Raw genomic sequence first — 20,903 nt, 5'->3', positions numbered from 1 at the left:
TCCTTGTTGCACCCATATATTTATAGCAGGCTGCCCAGCACATGGTAGTTTCCTGTGTATGGTCTGAGCCCATTAGTAGCTCTCCATGCCTCTTCTGAACTGTGATGCTACAACCATTGGACTACCCCTGCGCACCTCTGGCCTGAGGATCTGTGGTTTGAGTGTTTCTGGAAGGGCAGGGGCCCAGGTTCATTACTGGGCTTACAGATAATTCTGACTCACACTTTGCTACTCAAACAAAGCTCTTTGATCATGTTTATAAAAAATTCAAATTTCTGGAGTCTACCACTGTAAGATCCTGATTCAGTGGGTTCCAAGTGCGGCCCAGGGATACAGATTTGATAAGCTTCCCAGTTGATGTCACTGCCAGTGATCTCTGGAAATACTGTCCCTAAATTCCCAGAACTCATGTTTTTATAAATGTGTTGGTTTTCAAATCCCAGCCAGAAGATATGAATAGTGCTGTAGTTCATTATTATGCACATTTCCCCCACATTTTAACCTTTCTGGGATTGGGATGCATATAAAATTGATCACATGTTAAATTTAATTGGAAACTTTTTTTTTTTCTTTCTTGGTTGTCCATAAAATAATAGTACATATTACAGTCTTTGGTGTCTTAGGTTTGATGAAATATGGCAGTTTGATTGCTGAATTTGTAGTTGATGAAAAGAAAACACTTCCACATTCTTATCTAAAGCTAGAATTTATACATTTCAGATTCCATTTTCTCCATGCTCTGGAGTTAGTATAAAAACCCTACATGATGCAGGCATTAGTTGTAGTCTGAGGGGAATAGTTTTGGAGTATAACAAATTTATTGAATTTTTGGTCAAAAAGTATGCAATACTCTCAAACAAATGCAGACTCTCCATAAAGTTCAAAGTGTACAGAAAGTGTTCTAAAGGTTGGCTTAAATTCTGTAAGCCAAGCAAGCCTGCTGATAGTAATCAGCTCCAATTGGAGAAAGTCAGGATTCTTATTGCAAAATCTTGAGTGAAGACAGGTTTCTGATTGCACAGGCTATGCTGTGTATCAAAAACACAGTTAAATTGTACCCTTTAGGGATTTTAATTCATCACTGAGTTTGCATTTCTGCCCCCAAAACAATTAAATATGGTGGTAAAATTTGTCCTGGGAAAAACCAAGCTTTGAAATGTTTCTTCTCAAGTTTTTCTTAAAGTATTATCTGTCACTGAAACTTTCATTTTCACTGGTCTTTGGAAGTGCATTTTCATATCTGAAACAGTTTAAGATAATTTTCTGTTCCCCTCCCCCCCCCCACTCCCATATTCTTCTTTATTCTCTTGTCCTTTTCAAGCTTTATGAAATCTGTTACTCAGTGAAGGGTCAGGTTTGGGCATGAAAGAAAGATTCTAGGCACATAGATATTCTGTGGCTTCTTGGCACTCAAGCACTTTTTTCTTTGCTTCACTAGGCCTTACCTGACATTTGACATCAACAAATGAGCAAAGTCTAAATGAAAATATCCTTGAGGTCAGAACCAACAGATTGTCTGCATTCTGATGCCATATTTCAGTCTACTTTCTCTCTTTTTTTTTTTTTTTTTTTTTTTTGTCTTTTGTCTTTTTTTGTTGTTGTTGTTGTTGCTATTTCTTGGGCCGCTCCCACGGCATATGGAGGTTCCTAGGCTAGGGGTTGAATCGGAGCTGTAGCCACCGGCCTACACCAGAGCCACAGCAACGCAGGATCCGAGCCGCGTCTGCAACCTACACCACAGCTCACAGCAACGCCGGATCCTTAACCCACTGAGCAAGGGCAGGGACCGAACCCACAACCTCATGGTTCCTAGTCGGATTCGTTAACCACTGCGCCACGACGGGAACTCCTACTTTCTCTTTAACGCAGGACTTCTCAGCTATGGCTTTATAAGGATTTTGGACCTGGTAATTCTTTGATGTGGGGGGGGGACTATCCTATGCATTATAGGATATTTACCAGCACCCTGAGCCTCTACCCATTAGATGCCACTAGCACCCTCTCCCAGAGACAATCAGAAATGTATAGACATTGCCAAATGTCATGTAGGGGACAAAGCTGCTCCCAGTTGAGACTCACTGCTGTAATGATTGTACCTGTCAGTGGTATATCAGGGCATAACACATTTCATTCTTTGTTTTTAAACATAAAATCTTGACTGTTTTTGCATTATAGCTAATAAATCACAGGATTAGTTCAGTCCTCAGAGAAAGAGATGCTATCAATGAACCGGTTTTTCAGACTTCTTTCAGAAAATGAAATCTGTAATTGAAGGCACAAATGAAGTCTTCCAACTTTAGAATATCCAGGCTTATATTTTCATAAATCTAGCCTGGAGCCAGTGGACATATCCCCATGCAGGAGGAGAGATTTTTTTTGATGGTTTTAGATATTATCAATGCTTTATTTGTGCCATTTTAACCTGTGTAGCGGTAAACCAGTCCTGACCTCTCAGAAATCACCGCCACAACTTCTTCAGGCTTTCAACTGCCCTCTCCATCAAGACTGAAGTTGCAGAGAGGAAAGGGAGCTGGGTCATTAGCTAGGAATGTCACCCAAATGGAAGGGGAGGGGAGGGGTGTTGGTACACACGTGTGTCCAACATGTACCTGCAGGACCGTGTCAGATTAGCAGGGGTAGACAAGATGGCTCCAGATGCCAAGGAAGCAGATGGAGGTGCATGTGTTTGAAGGCAAGGCTTAGGGGCATCAGCTACTGTCACTTCTGCAAATGCACACTTCACTGCAGAAGTTACAGGTGAAAAGCCATGTTTTAAATGCAACCATATTTCTTGAGCAGGTATGTATTACACCTCTTGTGGCAGAGAGATTCAGGGATGGGTGGAGAAGAGGAGGGGAGAAGTGTAGCTCATTAAGCACCTGATCACTCTTACATATTTGATGAATGAATGAATGAACAAAAGAATGAATGAACAAATGAACCTTTTAGAAAAAAATAGATCCCACTCACCCTGATATTAAGTGTAATGCTGTCAGGACAAAGCATCGTCCTGTTGGCCGAGAAGTCTATCAGAACCACTTTAACTTCTGACGTTTTAGGCTCCCACAGGGCCTCTTCTGCTCATAGTCATGGCAGTGGGATTTGAGGAGTTGATTGATGGTCTCCCAGTCATTCCTGGCTGTCTGCTCCTCTAAAAGGAACTAACAGCCAGTGCTGGGCTTGTGGGTGGAGGCCCACCACTCCATCAGCAGCACAAATGAGCCCTGCTCAGCCCAGGCGAGAATGCAGGCTCTGCTCTTGGCACCATTCCTGGAAATGCAGAACAGGCTTCTTTATTCCAGTCCCCAGGCTTCTGGCTAGCGAGGAACACTGCTTGGCTGTGAAGCGTTTTATAGGATTATAACGGGTTGTGCCGAAGGCAAGTTCTGAAAGGCACTTTGTGCCATTGCTTTGAGTGAAGTTGACTGTTAGAGCAGTGTTGTTCTTAAGCCCATAAACACACACACAGGCAGGAAGGGGAATGCTGGGCTTCTGTGGCCGCTCATCTGGGCAGCACTGCAGAGCTGGACTGGCTTCCCTCCATTGTGACACAAGCTTCAGGGGTATGCTTGGGATCCTCCTGTAGAGTAGCCTGCTTTCTGACCAAGTCTTTGGTCACAGACATCCCTGGTTAGAATCCAATGCACATGTCCAAACCCTAAATCAGCTAATGTTGGAGCAGTGCGTCACACACAAGCGAGCTTCTGAAAGAGGAAATTGCATGGGGTCAGAAATTCCTTGAAAATCTTTTAAATGTCTCAAGGACCACGTACATGGCTTGTGTATAGCCAGAATTGCCAGTTTCAGTTTACAGGCCTTATTGTATCAAAAATATATGTCTTCAAACATCAAAATTTTATTCATGCTGGTGTGACTGAGAAGCTTGGAAGCATCAGACCATCTAAAGGAAATACAGATTCCCATATTCCCTTTCACACTCATTTGGGGCTTATGCTTTCCCCTGCCTCCAGCACTATTTAAATTGTTACTGGCCTTTAGCAATCTACCTCTCTCTCTCTCTCCCCCTCTCCCTCCCTCCTGCTCCCCATCTCTGTCTCTCTCTGCCTAGCATATATAGTGGGAAAAACATAATTTTGCTGCAGATATATTGTACGCCTATGTATATTGATTGATTTTTATGGTTCCAAGTCTTTTGAAGAGAGGCATTAAAAAAAAGTTTTAAGAGGAAGTGGATATGGCAATCTTGTCATCAACCAGTATAACTATTCTTTGCTCTACGACAGTTGTATTTAACTTAAGATTTAAGTCCCCTTTATTTATTACTACACTGGACTTATGGTATATCACACTTCCTGCTTGATCCTGAGAATTCTGCAGCAAGTAGCCTAGTCCCACAGCTGGCTGGCATAGCTTACCAGAGTCACTCTTCTTTTTTTTTTTTTTTTTTTTTTTTTTTGGTCTTTTTGCTATTTCTTTGGGCCGCTCCTGCAGCATATGGAGGTTCCCAGGCTAGGGGTCCAATCAGAGCTGTAGCCACTGGCCTACGCCAGAGCCACAGCAACTCAGGATCCGAGCCATGTCTGCAACCTACACCACAGCTCACGGCAACGCCGGATCCTTAACCCACTGAGCAAGGGCAGGGACCGAACCCGCAACCTCATGGTTCCTAGTCAGATTCATTAACCATTGCACCACGATGGGAACTCCTCTTCTTTTTTTTTTTTTTTTTTTTTTTTTTTTTTTTTTTTGCCGTGCCTGCATCATGCAAAAGTTTCCAGACCAGGGATGGGACCCACAGCACAGTAGTGACAACACAAATCCTTAACCTGCTAGGCCTGCAGGGAACTCCAGATGTTTCTCTTCTTCATCAGGTGCTAGATGTACACTTCCCAACTGGAGATCAAGACCAAGTGAGCTCCATCAGGTATCAAAGTCCATCCATGAAGGCACTGCTATTGGCCAGGGTCCACTAGTTGAGGTGGTGGGCCTGCGGGGTCCAGAGGAGGAGGGAGAGGAAGGGAACAAGGAACGAGCTCTATGTGTTTCTACTCAAATCCTTGGCAGCCAGAGGAGCCCTGTGTGAAGCTTTTGGTAGCAGAATTAATCAGGTGCTGCTTTGGTTGGTTACCTTCTTACTCCTCACCCCAAGCTCGGCCAGGCTTGCAGTGAGCATCTGTGTAAGTTTTCCATGAGCACAGTTCAGGCTAAAAGGACAAAATGTGTTAGGAATATGGGCTGGGGAAAAAATCAGTGTCCTGAGGCATTCTTCCTACACCAAACCTCTTTTTTTGGCCATTTCCCGTCCTACTACTTTAGTGTGTATACTTGAGGAAAAAAATTCAGGTGCTCTCTTCAGTCTCAGTTTGAAGCCACCCACCCATTCAGGAGCTTCCTTTGCATGAGTGGCAAGAATAGGGCTGGAAGAACTAGACCAGATTTTCTCTGGTTCTGAAGGCAGTTGGTCCACAGGAGCTGGGCAGGAAAAAGTGCCATCATGTGTGTTTGGTATCTGGGATGAAAGAGCTGTGTATCATGAGGTTTCCTGCATGGAAAATGGTTAACTGCTGGATTCTGGCCTCAGCTGAATCAGAGAGCACTGAAAAAGGGACTAGATATTTCCATTCCCACCACCTCCTGCACACCTAAGAAATCAAAAGACATTGTCCCTCTAGACCACCATCTGCTATGGCCATGACTTTGATAAGAGGGGGGAAGATTCAACAGTGCAGTCTACAAAATAACTTTTGAGATAATGATCATTTTAATATTTTAAAAATTACTAATTTCCCAAATAACACATCAGTATATTTTTTCATGTAAAAAATTTAAGGGAGTTCCCATTGTGGCTTAGCAGTAATCAACCTGACTAGTATCCATGAGGACTTGGGTTTGATCCCTGGCCCCACTCAGTGGGTTAAGGATCTCATGTTTCCGTGAGCTGTGGTGAAGGTCACAGACACAGCTTGGATCTGGCGTTGCTATGGCTGTGGTGTAGGCCCACAGCAGTATCTCCAGTTTGACCCCTAACCTGGGAACTTTCATATTCCGTGGGTATGGCCCTGAATAAAAAAAAAAATTTTTTTTTTGGCATTTCTTGGGCCGCTCCCACACATATGGAGGTTCCCAGGCTAGGGGTTTAATCGGAGCTATAGCTGCCAGCCTACGACAGAGCCAGAGCAACGCAGGATCCTAGCCGTGTCTGCGACCTACACCACAGCTCACGGCAACGCCGGGTCGTTAACCCACTGAGCAAGGCCAGGGATCGAACCGGAAACCTCATGGTTCCTAGTCGGATTCATTAACCACTGCACCATGATGGGAACTCCAAAAATTTTTTAAGAGTATGTTAGTCGTAGGAGTTCCCGTCATGGCGCAGTGGTTAATGAATCTGACTAGGAACCATGAGGTTGCGGGTTCGATCCCTGGCCTTGCTCAGAGGGTTAACGATCCGGCGTTGCCGTGAGCTGTGGTGTAGGTTGCAGACGCGGCTCGGATCCCACATTGCTGTGGCTCTGGCGTAGGCCAGTGGGTACATCTCTGATTAGACCCCAGAAAAGGCAAAAAGACAAAAAAAAAAAAAAAAAAAAAAAAAAAGAATATATTAGTTGTAAATGTAAAGTCTCCTTTGTCCACTCCTTTAATCCTTTAATCCCCCTGCCACTGCTTGCCTTCTCTCACCCCATAAGAACTTGCTGTGGATCTTTCCAGATGGGTTTTTTGGGGTTTTTTTTTGTATAAATTATTTTATTTATTATTGTAGTTAGATCTACACAAAGTTGTCTTTTCACCTTCCAGGTGGTTTTTAATGGTATTTACTTATGTTTCTCTATAGATACATACATGATTTTAACAGAAATGGTATTACATTGTGCTTACTCAATTATTATCATTATTTTTTTTTTTTTTTTTTTTTTTTTTTTTGTCTTTTCTAGGGCACATGGAGGTTCCCAGGCCAGGGGTCCAATCAGAGCTGTAGCCACCAGCCTACACCAGAGCACAGTAATGCCAGATCCAAGCCGAGTCTACAACCTACACCACAGCTCATGGCAATGCCAGATCCTTAACCCACTGAGCAAGGCCAGGGATCAAACCCACAACCTCATGGTTCCTAGTCAGATTCATTAACCACTGAGCCACCATGGGAACTCCCTATTTTTTAATGAACCTAATACATTGGTGATCTTTCCATGCCACACCCATAGGCCAATCTTCTTTTTGTTTTTTTCAATTTTATTTATTTATTTATTTGCTTTTTTTTTTATCTGGGCCTCACCCGTGGCATATGGAAGTTCCCAGGCTAGGGGTCGAATCAAAGCTACAGCTGCTGGCCTATACCACAGCCACCGCAACGCATTATCTGAGCAGTCTTTGACCTATGCCACAGCTCACGATAATCAGGATCTTTAACCCACTGAGCAAGGCCAGGGACTGAACCCACATCCTCATGAATCCTAGTCAGGTTTTTTAACTGCTGAGCCATGAAGGGAACTCCCGATTTTCTTTTTATTACTATTATTATTATTATTATTTTGGTCTTTTTGTCTTTTTGGGGCCGCACCCATGGCATATGGAGGTTCCCAGGCTAGGGGTCTAATCGGAGCTGTAGCTGCTGACCTACGCCAGAGCCACAGCAACGCGGGATCCATGCCGCATCTGCGACCTACACCACGGCTCACAGCAACACCAGAACCTTAACCCACTGAGCTAAGGCCAGGGATTGAACCTGCAACCTCATGGTTCCTAGTCAGATTCGTTAACCACTGTGCCATGACAGGAACTCCCCGATTTTCTTTTTGATTGCATGTGAATAGTGTTCCACAGTGATGAGATTATTTAAGACTTCCCTATTGGTAGATACTACGGTTGTTTCTAGTTTGGGTTTGTTTTTTACTGTTCCAGACAGGGCTGCAGGGAATGATCTTATAATTGCCTATTGGGCATTTACAGTGTGTTTCTCTGGTAAGGTGTGGTAATGCCTGGTCATCACTGCACAGCTTTATCTTGACACATCCTGTCAGATTCCTTTTCTGAGTGGCAGGCAGCCTCTTACCAGCCTCTTCATATTTAAAAATGGGCGCAGAGGACGGGGCTTTAGGAAGCTTTTTGGAAGTGGTGGAAATGTTTAGTGTCCTGATCGTGGAGGTGGTTACATGAGTGTTTACCTTTGTTAACACGCAGTTAACAGCACAATTAAAATGGGCGCATTTTATTGTTTGTAGATTATACTTCAGTGACTTCATTAAAAAAAAAAATGTATGGAGGAAGACTGGCTAGGAATAAGGCAAGAAAGAATACCACCTCTTAATGTGGGCTTTAAAAAATGCTTACTTTCATCCCAGATAGCTTGCCTCCGTCCGGCTTTTCCCCGGGCTTCCTCTTCCACCTGCCGCCCGGCTTCGCCCCAGCCTCGGTTTACCCGCTGCCTCTTCTACCGCGAGAGCGGCTGGGAACCCGATGGAGCAGCCGCTGGGTCGGGCGTCCCCTCAGTCATGTCCCCCTTGTCGGTGGCCCTGAGCCGAGAGCCCACAGTAGGAAGGTTCCCACCGCGAGACTACCCTGCAGCTCGTGAGGGGGTTTCCGTGGGGCGGTACCTGGACGCTCCCGGGAAGCGCCGGGGGAGGGCCCTAGCTCGCGCCCCGCCCACTCCGCAGGCCAAGATGGGAGGGCCCAGTGACGGTCCCTCCCCTTTGCCCAAGCGCCGGAGTCTGGTCGAGCTAGGCTAGAAGCCGGCTGTCAGTCTCCGTGTAGCCGCAGCCGCCAGGCACCGTGGAGCTGGGGCCCCCCTTCGCTTGGGAGTTTTGTGGTCGTATCGGGTCAGCGGTGACATCCCAAAGGGCAGGCCCGGCAGCCGCCATGGTGGCCAAGGATTATCCCTTCTACCTCACTGTCAAGAGAGCGAACTGCAGCCTGGAGGTACCCCCGGCCAGCAGTCCAGCCAAGGACGCTGAGGTAGGGCCCCCACCTGGACTTCTCCGGTCTTTCTCGATCTCTTTCTCTCGGCTCTCTCCCTATGTCACTGTCTCCGTTTTCATCTTTCATTTTGTGCGTTCCTCCCTTTTCTTTCTCCACCTCTCATACACTCTCTCTAACTCTCGGTCTCTCGGTCTCTCTGCCTCCCTTCTCAATGGATCAAGAGTGAGCCACCTCCTCTTTCCCTACCTCTCTTCCTCCCAGCCTAAGGGCATCAGCCTCTTTGCCCTTGCCTCTCTCTTGCATCCTGCAGGGCTCTTAGACTGTCAGTCAAATTGGCAGGACTTTCTCCTACCGCATCAACTGGCTCTGTTGTCAGGAAGAGCTACCTTTTTAAGCACAGGTTTCCTCTTGCCAGGGTTGGGGGTTGGGGGACATTGTTGAAGACCCTTTGGGATGTCTCACCTGTCAGCCTCAGGCTTGCAGCTGTTTGGCAGCAAAAACAGAACACAGCACCTCTGCATGTCATCTATGGCCAGTGGGCGTCATTTAGCTGGGGGTCTGGGAGCTAAATGAGTAATTTGAGGGTCTCCCACATGGATTCTGAAAGTGGATTAAGCTCTTTGGGGGCAGTGGGAAGCTGTTTCGGAACACTGGAGACATTTCTCTTTCTGAGAACTTTCCTGTGCCTTGAGGGTGATGTGAGGGAGCGCTCCTAACTTGTGTTTAGTCTGCCTTTTCCTCCTGTGTGTTCTGTCACTGGCAGAAATGCTCACTGGCCTTAAAGGCTGAGTTCAGCTGGCAGGGAAAGTGTTCCTCTTTCTTTGAGGGTCTTAGCAAATAAGGTTGCTTTCGTTAGACTGCACCTTTGCTGTGGCTAAGCTGCAAGTGGAACCCACAGGACCCAGATCATCATTTCCGCTGGTGTGTGTCTAGGAGATCTCCACTCTGCCTCACCACAACTGGGAAAGTCTGGGGGCAGGTGTGCATCCGGCCTTATCACAGTGTTCTTGGGGGTCCACCCACCCTTGAGTCTGCTCAGCTGTGTGCACTTGGTTCACTGAATTATATATATTCAGGAGGATAGCATCAAAAATTCATTGCCTCAAACAAGAGCTGCTCCAAGCTGACAAGACTCCAGACTTGGATTGTAATCAGCTTTCTGTAAGCTGAGTGCAAACTGACTTCTCACTCCCATTCCCACCCCACACCTCAGTTCAGTTTTATATTTTCACAAAGGGTTTTTGTTCCCCGCAGCTGTGGAAGTGTGATGGCTTTAGTGGTGTTTGGACTTAAATAAATTTTGACAGGACAGCACCTGCATAGAATTCAGGTTATTCGGACTTGGGATAGATATATGATTTTTTAATGAGAACTTCATAATTTAATGAATGTAGGAGCAGTGAAGCTAGTGTCCCCTCAAACTGCTTTTTGGTGTTAGCAAAGCATAACCTTGTTGAATTAGTAAATCGAATTAGGTCAAAGAAAAGAACAGTGAGAAGAACTCTGGACTCTGACTGGTCCCTTCCTGCTATCACTTAGTCCTGTATTTTGAGTGGTTTGACTAAAGGCTTAGGTAAAACACATCTGCTTAACCTTTTCTTATCCTGGTTCTTAGAGTATAAATATGTCTGTATATCACAAATGTGGTAAGAGAAATGTATCACCTGGAGTTCCCATTGTGGCTCAGTGGTTAGCAAATCCAACTAAGAACCATGAGGTTGCAGGTTCGATCCCTGGCCTTGCTCAGTGGGTTAAGGATCCAGCATTGCTGTGAGCTGTGGTGTAGGTCACAGACTCTGCTTGGGTCCCGTGTTGCTATGGCTCTGGCACAGGCCAGTGGCTACAGCTCCGATTAGACCCCTAGCCTGGGAACCTCCATATGCCACAGGTGCAGCCCTAGAAAAGAAAAAAAAAAAAAGGTATCACTAGATGTCAAATATTAATTTTCTTCATGGTAGCTGGAACCAGATTATAAAATGTGACTTATTTTATGGGAATGTCCTGGTGTGGGAGTAAAGATGGGATAGGAACAGTTTCTGAAGTAGTAAAAAATATTTTTCAGATATCACCTTTGAGGATTTTTTCCCCTAGAGTTTAAGTCAGAGTAGAATTCTCTCTTATGCTGTATATATATCTTGAGTCAGAGGTGTTCAGCCCAGTACATCTCCAAACTTCATTAATCCGACATATCGCTTCCTGATAATGGCGCTAGGCAAAGTTGGAAAAAGAAACCTAAGTGATTTGGGGGCTGGTTTTCTGTTTCATTATCAGCTGAAAAGACAGTCAACTATTGTAGGCCTCACTTCTCCATAAGCAGTCAACTAAAATATATTTGCTACCAGCAGGTGTCGTCAGCACTTGTGTTTAAAAAAGCATACACTGGCCTTTTGAAAAACATGATTATATGCTTGTTTATAAGCTAGGCAATAACTGCTAATTCCTGTGAAAGTAATTTTTAAAGATCATTTTCTTTGGAGAAAGAATGTGGTTATGATAAAAAAAAAAAAAGAAAAGAAAAGAAGAACAAGAAAAACAGAGAGAGAGAGAAGAAATGGCCTATCCAAAGTCCTTTTTGACCTTCAAAGGCAGTTGAAGCAAAGCACCTTCCCCGTCAGACATGTACTGGCCCATCCTTCGAAATTTGCTATGACGAATACAGTGGGCACCGTGCTGTATGGGCAAGTGCCTTGTAGCGTTTGTTCCTGTCCTTGCAGCAGGAGTGCTGGGCAGGGCCACTTAGGGAAAGACTTGTGGGGAAGAACTGAATGTCACTGATGTGCATTTGATACTGTACCCTTGAGTAAAAATATGCGACAGTAAACATTCTCTTAAAAGTAAATCGTAGCAAAATTTCTCCTCGGGGTTTCAATGCTTTGTACATTTTTAAATTTCAATGATAACTTTAAGTGGCAGAAAAACATGGTATATGTTATAATTTTATTTTCTTTAAATTTTTTATTTTTAACATTAAAATTGCTCTACCTGGATTCTGATATCAAAGCAATATGGCTCCTTACTCTAGTAGTTCTTATGACACAGATGTATGAGTTGGGTTATAAATGTTTAATTTTAATACCTGTAACCAGCTAGATCCTTCTGGCTCTTATCGTTAATGGTGACATCTAAGGGGCTTAGTTCATTTCAGTCCTTAGCGCTCGACTTTTAGAAACATGGTATCACATGAGCATCATTAAGCTTATTTCTTCTGATTCATTACTGCAGGTTTGCTCAATTGATCTGTTTTTATATTTATTGGGTCCTTGTTTTCCATGCCAGGAAGAACTGGTTCTTCTAGGTAGTGTCCACTTAAGATTGGTGCTCTGTACACCTGATCAAGTCAATCAAAGAAAAGTTGGTAGTGCTAATGAATTATACTGATTCCAAGTTAAAAGTCACTGTTTTCCTGTGGTGAGGTTTTCTTTTAGAGAAAGAAGCCTCAAAAGTATATGTTGTCTAAGGATGGTGGAGTCTGGTGAGATCTTAAGAGTTTGGGGTCCATTTAATGACAATACAAAGTAATGTTTCTGTTTTCTTTCTAGAATAGATCTAATTATGTGATGGACAGCTTACTTTTGCTTTTAAGATTCACTATCTCAGATGTTGGTCAAGATTGGGCCAGATGTAGTTAGTGGTGTTTGTAGTGATTGCCTTTGTCTCTCTTGTATATGCCTCTGACTGGTCTCTTTGTAAGTGTTCTAACTTTGACTCAGCCAATAGCCTAATGCAGAACCTTGAAATGACCTAGAAATGATGGAATTCTATTCTTTTTCTAAGTACCACATCTAGTGTCTCACTTCAGAACCTAGTCTCTTGGAAGGTTAACATAAAGCATGTATTATTCTCCCCACTTTATGAATAAAGATATTTGAGGGAAGTGACTGGCAAAAGTTACTAAAAAAATCAGCAGCTGAGCCAAGACCCAATGGTTGGTTTTCTGATGAATTTAGTCTAGCACTTAATACCAGTGTACCTTATGCCATCTAAAGGTGTTTACCTCTGTGAAGGGGGGAGGCAAAACAATAGATGTGTAAAATACTTTGAGATATTTTCTTTTCAATGTATCATCTTTATTAATTGAGGAGGTACCTTTCAAGCTTCAGTTCTAAAGGGCAAGGTGAATTCTATGCCCCACCATAATTTATGCTCCAGTCGGTCCACATGTGTATTTGAAATATATGTACCTGAAGCTGTATTCCTTACTGGCCAACAGGAGAGCTAAAAGGGTTAGCTGATTTCCAGTTATTTATACATTTCTTATAATTTGTATCCTATGGTGTTAAACTGACCGTATGTACAACTAACTACTTGGAAATAGTTCCAAGGGATTACAGCAGTTAGAATCTTGGGATTTTAGAGTTCCCGTTGTGGTGCAGCGGAAACAAATCCGACTAGGGACCATAAGGTTGCAGGTTCAATCCCTGGCCTCGCTCAGTGGGTTAAGGATCTGGCATTCCCATGAGCTGTGGTATAGGTTGCACACTCGGCTTGGGTCCTGCATTGCTGTGGCTGTGGTATAGGCCAGCAGCTGTAGCTTCAATTGGACCCCTAGCCTGGGAACTTCCATATGCCGTAGATGGGACCCTAAAAAACAAAAGAAAAAAAAAAAGGAATCCTGGGATTTCATCACATAATCAAATAGATTCCACAAATCATGTGACCCCAGATGTTGCTAGATGGAGAGCAACGTGGGTGGTAAAGGGCTATCACTTGTTGATAGGATCTGAGTGTGGTCATTGGCCATGATTCTGAGGCTTGTTGAAATAGGTGGGCATTTTAGGGGTCTTTGCCCTCCAGGATGCACATGAACTAGGAATAAGTTTATTAGAGAAAAATATGTTGACATGCACCTTTGAGTCTGTTTAGGGTGTCAGCTACTGAATAAGACTGCCTCGGTTCATGCCATCTCCAGCTGCTACTGATAGGGCCTTAGACAATCTACTGTGCTTTTCTCAAAGCCCTGGTTTCCTCAGTGCTAAAATGGGCACGATGATAGATGATTCATGTACAGTGCTTAGCACATAGTAAGTGCTCAATAAGTATCACCGTCAAGTCCTCTGCATCTCAGAAAGATTCCTAAAACAATTTTTAAAAACATGATCACCATCCTAATTTCCTGGATGCTATTTTATGCATATCAGTGCAACAGAGGTCTTCCTGTAAGTCCTCTAATCATCCTTAAAACAATCCTTTGAGGGTGGTGTAAATGCTCTTTTTTGTAGAGGAAACTGAGGCTTAGAGCTGGATAGTGGCCTTTCCAGGATGGCTGAGCTGGGAGGTGGAGGAGCCAATACTCACACCCCAGTCCGACCCTGAAATCTGTATTTTCCCAACCACATCATGTTGCCTCTAAATGACTAAATCACTGGTTTCTTCACCACAGAGCACGTGAAGGGTGAACTCGCCTGCTGGAGCAAATTGCCTTATTGCCATTTTTTCCTGAGTATCTGGACAGGAGACCCCACCATTAGTCACTTCTCTGGCAGCCACTTCATAGAATGGCTGTGACCCACAGGAGGGGGTTTGCAAGCCTTCATTTGGGAGGGTTTTGGTAACTTCCGTTTTGTGCTTCTCAAGACCAAGGAGCTGGTCTTTGGCAGAATTCTGCATGCTCAGTGCTGTGGAGGTGACATTGTTAGTGCTGCAATTAGTCATTTTGCTTATCTACATTAACCACCAGCCTTCCACATAAACCAATAACTAGAAGCCCCTGACCACCATCTGGATATTTGCAAATTGTGTCATTTTTCTCAGGACACTTTGTGATTGCCTATAAAATCCTGGACCGGTGCCACTGTTTTCATAACAAATGAATGAAAATAAATTACTGGTCCTATCCTAATTTTGCAAAGTCCTATGTACATATAATTGTTATTAATGGCATGTGTGTATCTGAAAGGGCTCCTTCTTTTGTGATGTGTGCACTCAGTTGCCTTCCATAATTTGTTAGCCTGGTAATGGGTATGGGTCTCACACAAAATGAGGAAATTTCTGTGATTGCACTGCCATTTTTCCTTGTTGTGTTGGCTCATGAAACATTAGGAATGAAGGCCAAAGGTTTCTAATGCCTTTAAGTTTTTATGAATTGAGGTCAGTTATTAGCTTAGAAAAGGTTATGGCACAAATTAATCAAGAAAGTTTTCCAAACCTTTGGCTGGAAAAAGAGTGGGTCTTTTTAAGTCTGGAAATGCTTGTGTCCAACCTTCTGTGTTTGGGAAATTGCGTCCTTTTGTAGGAAGGTAGCTGATTATTAGTAAACTCAATTAATTGGAGCTGAACCAGAAACCTTAACGGTAAGTTCACTGGACTTTTTTTTTTCTTTTTCTGGCTCTTAAGATGAGGAGGAAAGGAGTAGCAAAACATGCTTTTTTTCCGGGGATTTATGAAACAAACAAACAAAACCAGCCTCCAGGAAATGACCCAGGGTGATTGTGTTAGAGAATCTCAGGGTGGGAAAGACCTATTGAGAACATGGAGCTCAGTTCTTGTCCACTGCTGGATCCATTCGATCTCTCATTCAACACTTCCAGGAACCTTCTAAGGCTGTTCATTCCATCTTTGTTTAGTGTGAATCATAAGAAAATCCTCTCTTAATGATAATGTTGCTTTCTGGAGCTGAATATTATGCAATAATACTTCTTCATGTCTTATCCCCTTAAATATTTGAAAACTTTCCCTACTTCACACGTGTGCATGAGCACACCCGTGCATACACACACACTTAACACACACACACACACACACTTCTCCCAGGAGCTTGTCTTCTCCTGGCTGGACATTCTGGTTCCTCTAACTTTTCTAAATAGGACATAATGCCCAATCTCTTTCTCTTCCTTTGTTGTTTTCTATTGGACCTCCTCAGTGTGCCTGGAAATCTTGAGTATTGATCAGCCTAAAGACCCTGTATGATGCTGTATCAACAAACAAGATTTATGTTTAAGTTGCTTCCTTAGACAAAGGAAGTAGACTAATGCATTGAGAAGGATTTTTGAAATTAATGATTAATCTTTGTCTTATAAATAATTTACACAGACATAACATTCCAAATGTCCAGACAGATGGGCAAAAGACAGTAATAGGCATTTCACACACAAGGAACTATGAAAGTAACTGTTTTGAAAAGTTCACTCTAGGAGATCCTGCCATGGCTCAGGACTTAGTGAACCCAACTAGCATTCATACGGACACGGGTTCAAACCCTAGCCTTGCTCAGTGGGTTGAGGATCCGGCATTGCTGTGAGCTGTGGTGAAGGTTGCAGACATGGCTTGGATCCTCCATTGCTGTGGCTGTGGCATAGGCAGGTGGCTTCAGCTCCAATTGGACCCCTGGCCTGGAAACCTCCATATGCTGTGGGTATGGCCCTAAAAAGACAAAAAAAAAAAAAAAAGTTCACTCTAGTAGAAATTATAGAAATTAAAATGGTGGATAATTACTAGATGCTACTTCATACCCAATTGATGTCACAAATATTTTAGAACTTTGTTTTGGCCATGCCCACAGCATATGGAGGTTCCCCAGGCCAGCAATTGAACCCAGGTAACAGCAGCAACCCAAACCACTACAATAACCTGCTATGCTACAAGAGAACTCCACAAATAATTTAAAGACATAATAAAACCCAAAGCTGGACATGTTGCAGAGGAATAAAATACTTCTGTGTGGAATGAGGGGACTTCTCAGTACAAATTACTAATTTTTTTTGTTGTTGTTGTTCTTTTTAGGGCCACATCCACGACACATGGAACTTCCCAGGCTACAGGTTGAATCGGAGCTGTGGCTGCTGGCCTATACCACAACAACACAGGATCCGAGCTGTGTCTGCAACCTACACCACAGCTCATCGCAACACTGGATCCTTAACCTACTGAGCAAGGCTACGGATCAAACCTGCATCCTCATGGATGCTAGTCAGATTCTTTAACCACTGAGCCATGACAGGAACTCCCTCAGTGCAAATTAAAGGATAAAAATGTTTCAGATCTTCATACCCAGTCTTCCAGCTCTTGGGAGGAAAGCTACATGTCCAAAGTTGTTCATTATGGCATTATTTGAAATACTATTCATGTTTTATGTTTATGCAATTTATAGGTTTCAAAGTGCTTTTAGATTCTTTGCCTCACCTGAGTATAATTATCCTCATTTTAAACATAAGACTCCCAGGAGTCAGAGAGGTTCAGTGTTTTTCCCAGGATCACACAGCTGGGAATGGTAGACTGAAGCTTGAAGTCAGACGGTCTGATTCCAGCCTAGCATCTTTTCCTACTCATTCCTAACAACCAGAAGAGCCAGTAATGTCTGACCTGTAATGAGGGAATGGCTCCATGTACTGTGGCCAATAAGTAGCAAATGGAAATACCTGGTGTTCCTGGAAAAAATAAAGAGGCTAAAAGTTGAGCATAATTATATACATGATGTAACCTATTTAAATATATGTATGAACATGGGCTGTAGAGAGGTGGGGGAAGGGATATTTCAATCACAGCACCCCCCCCTTTCTTTTTCATTGTCATCACTATAGCAGTGCCACCCAGTATTCAAATAACAATTATTTTCACATGCATTCTCTCCCAGATTCAGAGAGATTAGGAGGCACGGCTGAAATATTGGTCCCTCCTTGCCTAGTCTTGACTTCTTGGCATACCAGAATGTTGGCTTAAGCTAGTCGTGTTCCTGAGTGCAATTGGTGAAAGCAGCACTGTCTAGGGCTTGTTCAAAGTGAATGCCATTAAACTTATCCTGAACATTGCATGCAGTGACCTCACCTGGGGACCAATGGACTTGTGGACCCTTCCCTGGTCTGCACTGCTGCAGATCCAAGTGCAAGGTATTTCTTTATATTTGATATGAGATGCCTGTTAGAATAAACAAAAAGCCCACAAAGAACAGATAGATACAAACTTCTGTACATGTAGAGGACATCCCTTCTCAGCTCTAATTTGCACCAGAGGTGATAATTAAATGGTAAAAACAAATAGAGCATTTCCCCCAGGGTATTGTTTCCATAGATACCACTAGACATTAGCAACCTGACTGAATTAAGTAAAACTGAGAGCATAAGTCAGGACCTTGGGAAAAAAAAAAAATGAAATGTTTACCAGGTGCCGTAAATTGTCAGATTTAGAAGTTTGGTGTCTTGCTGGATAAAGAAGCAGCAGAAAGGAGAAAGAACTAGCCAGTGGGTAGAGAGATGGAGTTGGGTCTGATGGCGAGGGGGCCTAAGTGATAAGGTTTCCCTCTGTCCTTTCTAGACCTGATACAAGGCCGATGCAAGCTCCCTTCTCAAGTGTGTTATCTTATATTGAAATGCTAACATTTCATAATCCCCAAGTGACGCAATCGGGTCAAGAACAACTCCAGGCAAATGCAGAGAAGATAATTAAAGGTCACTGGCGAAGACAGTGTTCTTCTTTTTAACTTCACAGAAGTGGGGGAAGGGTGTGGGTGGCCCATCTGTATCCTGTTAGGTTTTTGGCAGCCTTGGTTCGTTTTCTCACACCTCATCAGCAATCTTCCTTACTGGTTGGTGATTGCCTGGGTGCTTCTGGGTGTGGTCTTACAGAAGGGGTCTGAAACCGCTGTAAAGAAGGAAATAGACTGAAGGGGGAAAAAATAATGCTAGCTTAAGTGTCAACCACAGATGCACCGTAAAGAGTCTCTGCCTTCCGCCTCAGCTGTTTGATGAAGCCTTCTCAGAGAGCTTTGAAAGAAAGAGCATCAGAAAAGACACCTGCTTTTCCCTCGTTAGTCTCTAAATGTTTTATGCCCAGGCTTTAACAGTTTAGAAGAGTGGGCTTTGTTCTGGCTTACCATCGAGGACTCTTTGCTTCAGATGACTCTTAAATGCTCATCTGAATTTCTTTAGGAGTGACTATTTCTAAGCTGGTTCTTTCAGAAGTTTTACTGCTAGCTGGGGACAGGGTGCAAGTAGGCTAAGCTTTTTGGAACATCTTTGTTTCTGAATGAGTGGACTGGGTTAGATCATTATTTCCCAGGAGATGGATTTCATACCACTTGTGGTAGCTCAAATAACATCAAACAGGGTGACACAGAGATAAGACAAAATAATTTTGAATCACTTGCCCTTTCCAATTTTTTTCTGATCCTTCTCATTTTGTCAAGGAGAAAGTCTCACTTTGCAGCAAGTGTGTCTTTCGTACCTCTCTCTCCCTTGCTAATTTCCCTTTTTAACAAAGCACAGGCCTCAGGGAGGCAAGAGTCTGTGACAAAAATTTAACAATAGGGTTCATTTTTTAATTTCTATTTATGGTAGGTGATAGTGATTTTCTGTGTAGAGCGGTGATAGAGTTTGTTTTTGCAATAAGCTTAAGTAAAAAAGTGCATAATGTAAGGAGACATTATGTAACAACTCAGGTGATATGTACATAGGGCAAAAAAATTGCGGTGTTGGTACCAAAAGTTTGGGAGCAGGGCATTAGGCATGTCCTGAGGCCTTTCTAGGATTAGAACTCTGACAAAATTTCCCAAGTTTGGGCACAGCCACTTACAACTAAACTTGAAATTTGGACTATGAGTATAGGACCCAGATTTCAGGTATTAAGATTTTTAAATAGATAAAAGTGGTTTTAACATTACATAGAAATTTATGAAGGACTAGTTGTTAGCCAATTAAAAAAATAAAACTAGACTTTTTTTTTTTTTTGGTCTTTTTAGGGCTACACCTGAAGCAAATGGAGCTGCCCAGGCTACGGGTCGAATTGGAGCTGTAGCTCCCAGCTTACGCCACAGCAGTGCAGGATCTGAGCTGAGCTGTGTCTGCAACCTACACCAAAGCTCATGGCCACGCCGGATCCTTAACCCACTGAGCAAGGCCAAGGATCAAACCTGCATCCTCATGGATGCTAGTCAGATTCGTTTCCGCTGAGCCACAACGAGAACTCCCAAAACTAGACTTCTAAGAACAAAATCTTTTTTTTCTTTTTTCTTTTTTCTGCTATTTCTTGGGCCGCTCCCACGGCATGTGGAGGTTCCCAGGCTAGGGGTTGAATCGGAGCTGCAGCCACCGGCCTACGCCAGAGCCACAGCATCGCAGGATCCGAGCCACGTCTGCAACCTACACCACAGCTCACAGCAACGCCGGGATCGTTAACCCACTGAGCAAGGGCAGGGACGGAACCCGCAACCTTATGGTTCCTAGTCGGATTCATTAACCACTGCGCCACGACAGGAACTCCAAAATCTTTTTTTTTCTTTTCAAAACTTCAAAGTTCCAATGTTCCAGCTGAAACCATGTAACCCATCTTCTTCCTTTTCCAGTTCACCCCAAGAGAAGGATTTAGCACAATGGCATTTAATTTGGGGCAGCCATAGAGTGTAGTGGTTAGAAGCTTGGATTTGAGAGTTGGACTGAGCTGAGTTTGAATCCCAAAGTCAGTTACTTGTGAGCCAAGAGACCTTAGGCCATTAACTCCTCCTCTAAGCCCCAGTTTGCTAATGTATAAAATGAGAACTTCCAAGGGAATTGTGAGGATGAATGGGCATGCAGAGGGCTTCCACAGAGCAAGTGCTACACAGACTGTTAGCTGCAGCGGCATCTGTTTTGCATGTGCACTGGTGGAGCAGAAGCTAGAGATGGTCATCCCTGTCAAGTGTCTGCTGGGAGGTCACCCCTTCCTTTTAGGAAACACCCACCCAGTTTCCCAGGGATCAGAGTTGGCACTGGGCATCCTTTTTTTTTTTGAAAAAACAAAAGATGTTTCAAGTATATTGGCAAGCTTCACATTCATTCTGACGGGTAGGATGAAAAAATATGGTGTGGTTTTTTTAGTGTTCCCGTAATGACTCTCCCACAGGGTTAAAGAGCTCTGGGTGGAGAGGCGCCCTGCTCACCAGAGATGAGGAGTGTGTCCTTGAGGCCAGCGTCTAGCTGACACTCGTCATCCGCGAAATTTATCCATGTTCCAACCGCAGACACAGACCCAGGGAAGGTGAGGAGGATTAGGTTGCTTTGGGAGTTCTTCATGTGCTATTCATCAGTAGCACACTTTCATTATAAATAGATCCATTGTTAGAA

The 20,903-nt window shown here is 43.6% G+C and overlaps 2 protein-coding genes across 16 annotated transcripts in view; both read left to right on the top strand.

Annotated features, from left to right (window-relative positions):
• ARHGEF3 (Rho guanine nucleotide exchange factor 3) overlaps window positions 1-20,903 on the top strand; it is a 343,125-nt gene that overhangs the window by 259,940 nt on the left and 62,282 nt on the right. For 4 of the 15 annotated variants that reach the window (XM_084988719.1, XM_084988720.1, XM_084988723.1 and 1 more), the window contains one exon: window positions 16,594-17,696. The exons of 8 other annotated variants lie outside the window; for them this stretch is intronic. Coding sequence is in view for 1 of the 7 variants with exons in the window: in XM_021068995.2 (XP_020924654.1) it covers window positions 8,815-8,910 (96 nt within the window). In the remaining 6 variants the exon portion in view is untranslated. Of the gene's footprint in view, window positions 1-8,693; window positions 8,911-16,593; window positions 17,697-20,903 lie in introns of those variants that run through there. 3 more of the 15 variants (XR_014823385.1, XM_021068995.2, XM_084988722.1) reach the window with 2 other exon arrangements.
• LOC146397353 (uncharacterized) lies at window positions 8,082-10,811 on the top strand. Its single transcript, XM_084988727.1, has one exon. It carries the CDS (start codon window positions 8,217-8,219, stop codon window positions 8,682-8,684), a length of 468 nt encoding a protein of 155 aa, XP_084844853.1. The 5' UTR covers window positions 8,082-8,216; the 3' UTR covers window positions 8,685-10,811.

Source organism: Sus scrofa, chromosome 13, assembly GCF_054392235.1.
Source record: "Sus scrofa isolate SSC_HxYL_T2T_F1_AM1 chromosome 13, Sscrofa_HxYL_maternal_Yorkshire_Landrace_v2.0, whole genome shotgun sequence".
NCBI lineage: Eukaryota > Metazoa > Chordata > Mammalia > Artiodactyla > Suidae > Sus > Sus scrofa.
This window is presented reverse-complemented; position numbering and strand designations above follow the sequence as displayed.

Excerpts from the sequence above, each read along its gene's own strand:
- LOC146397353 (XM_084988727.1), top strand. The coding sequence starts at position 8,217 with ATGGAGGAAGACTGGCTAGGAATAAGGCAAGAAAGAATACCACCTCTT.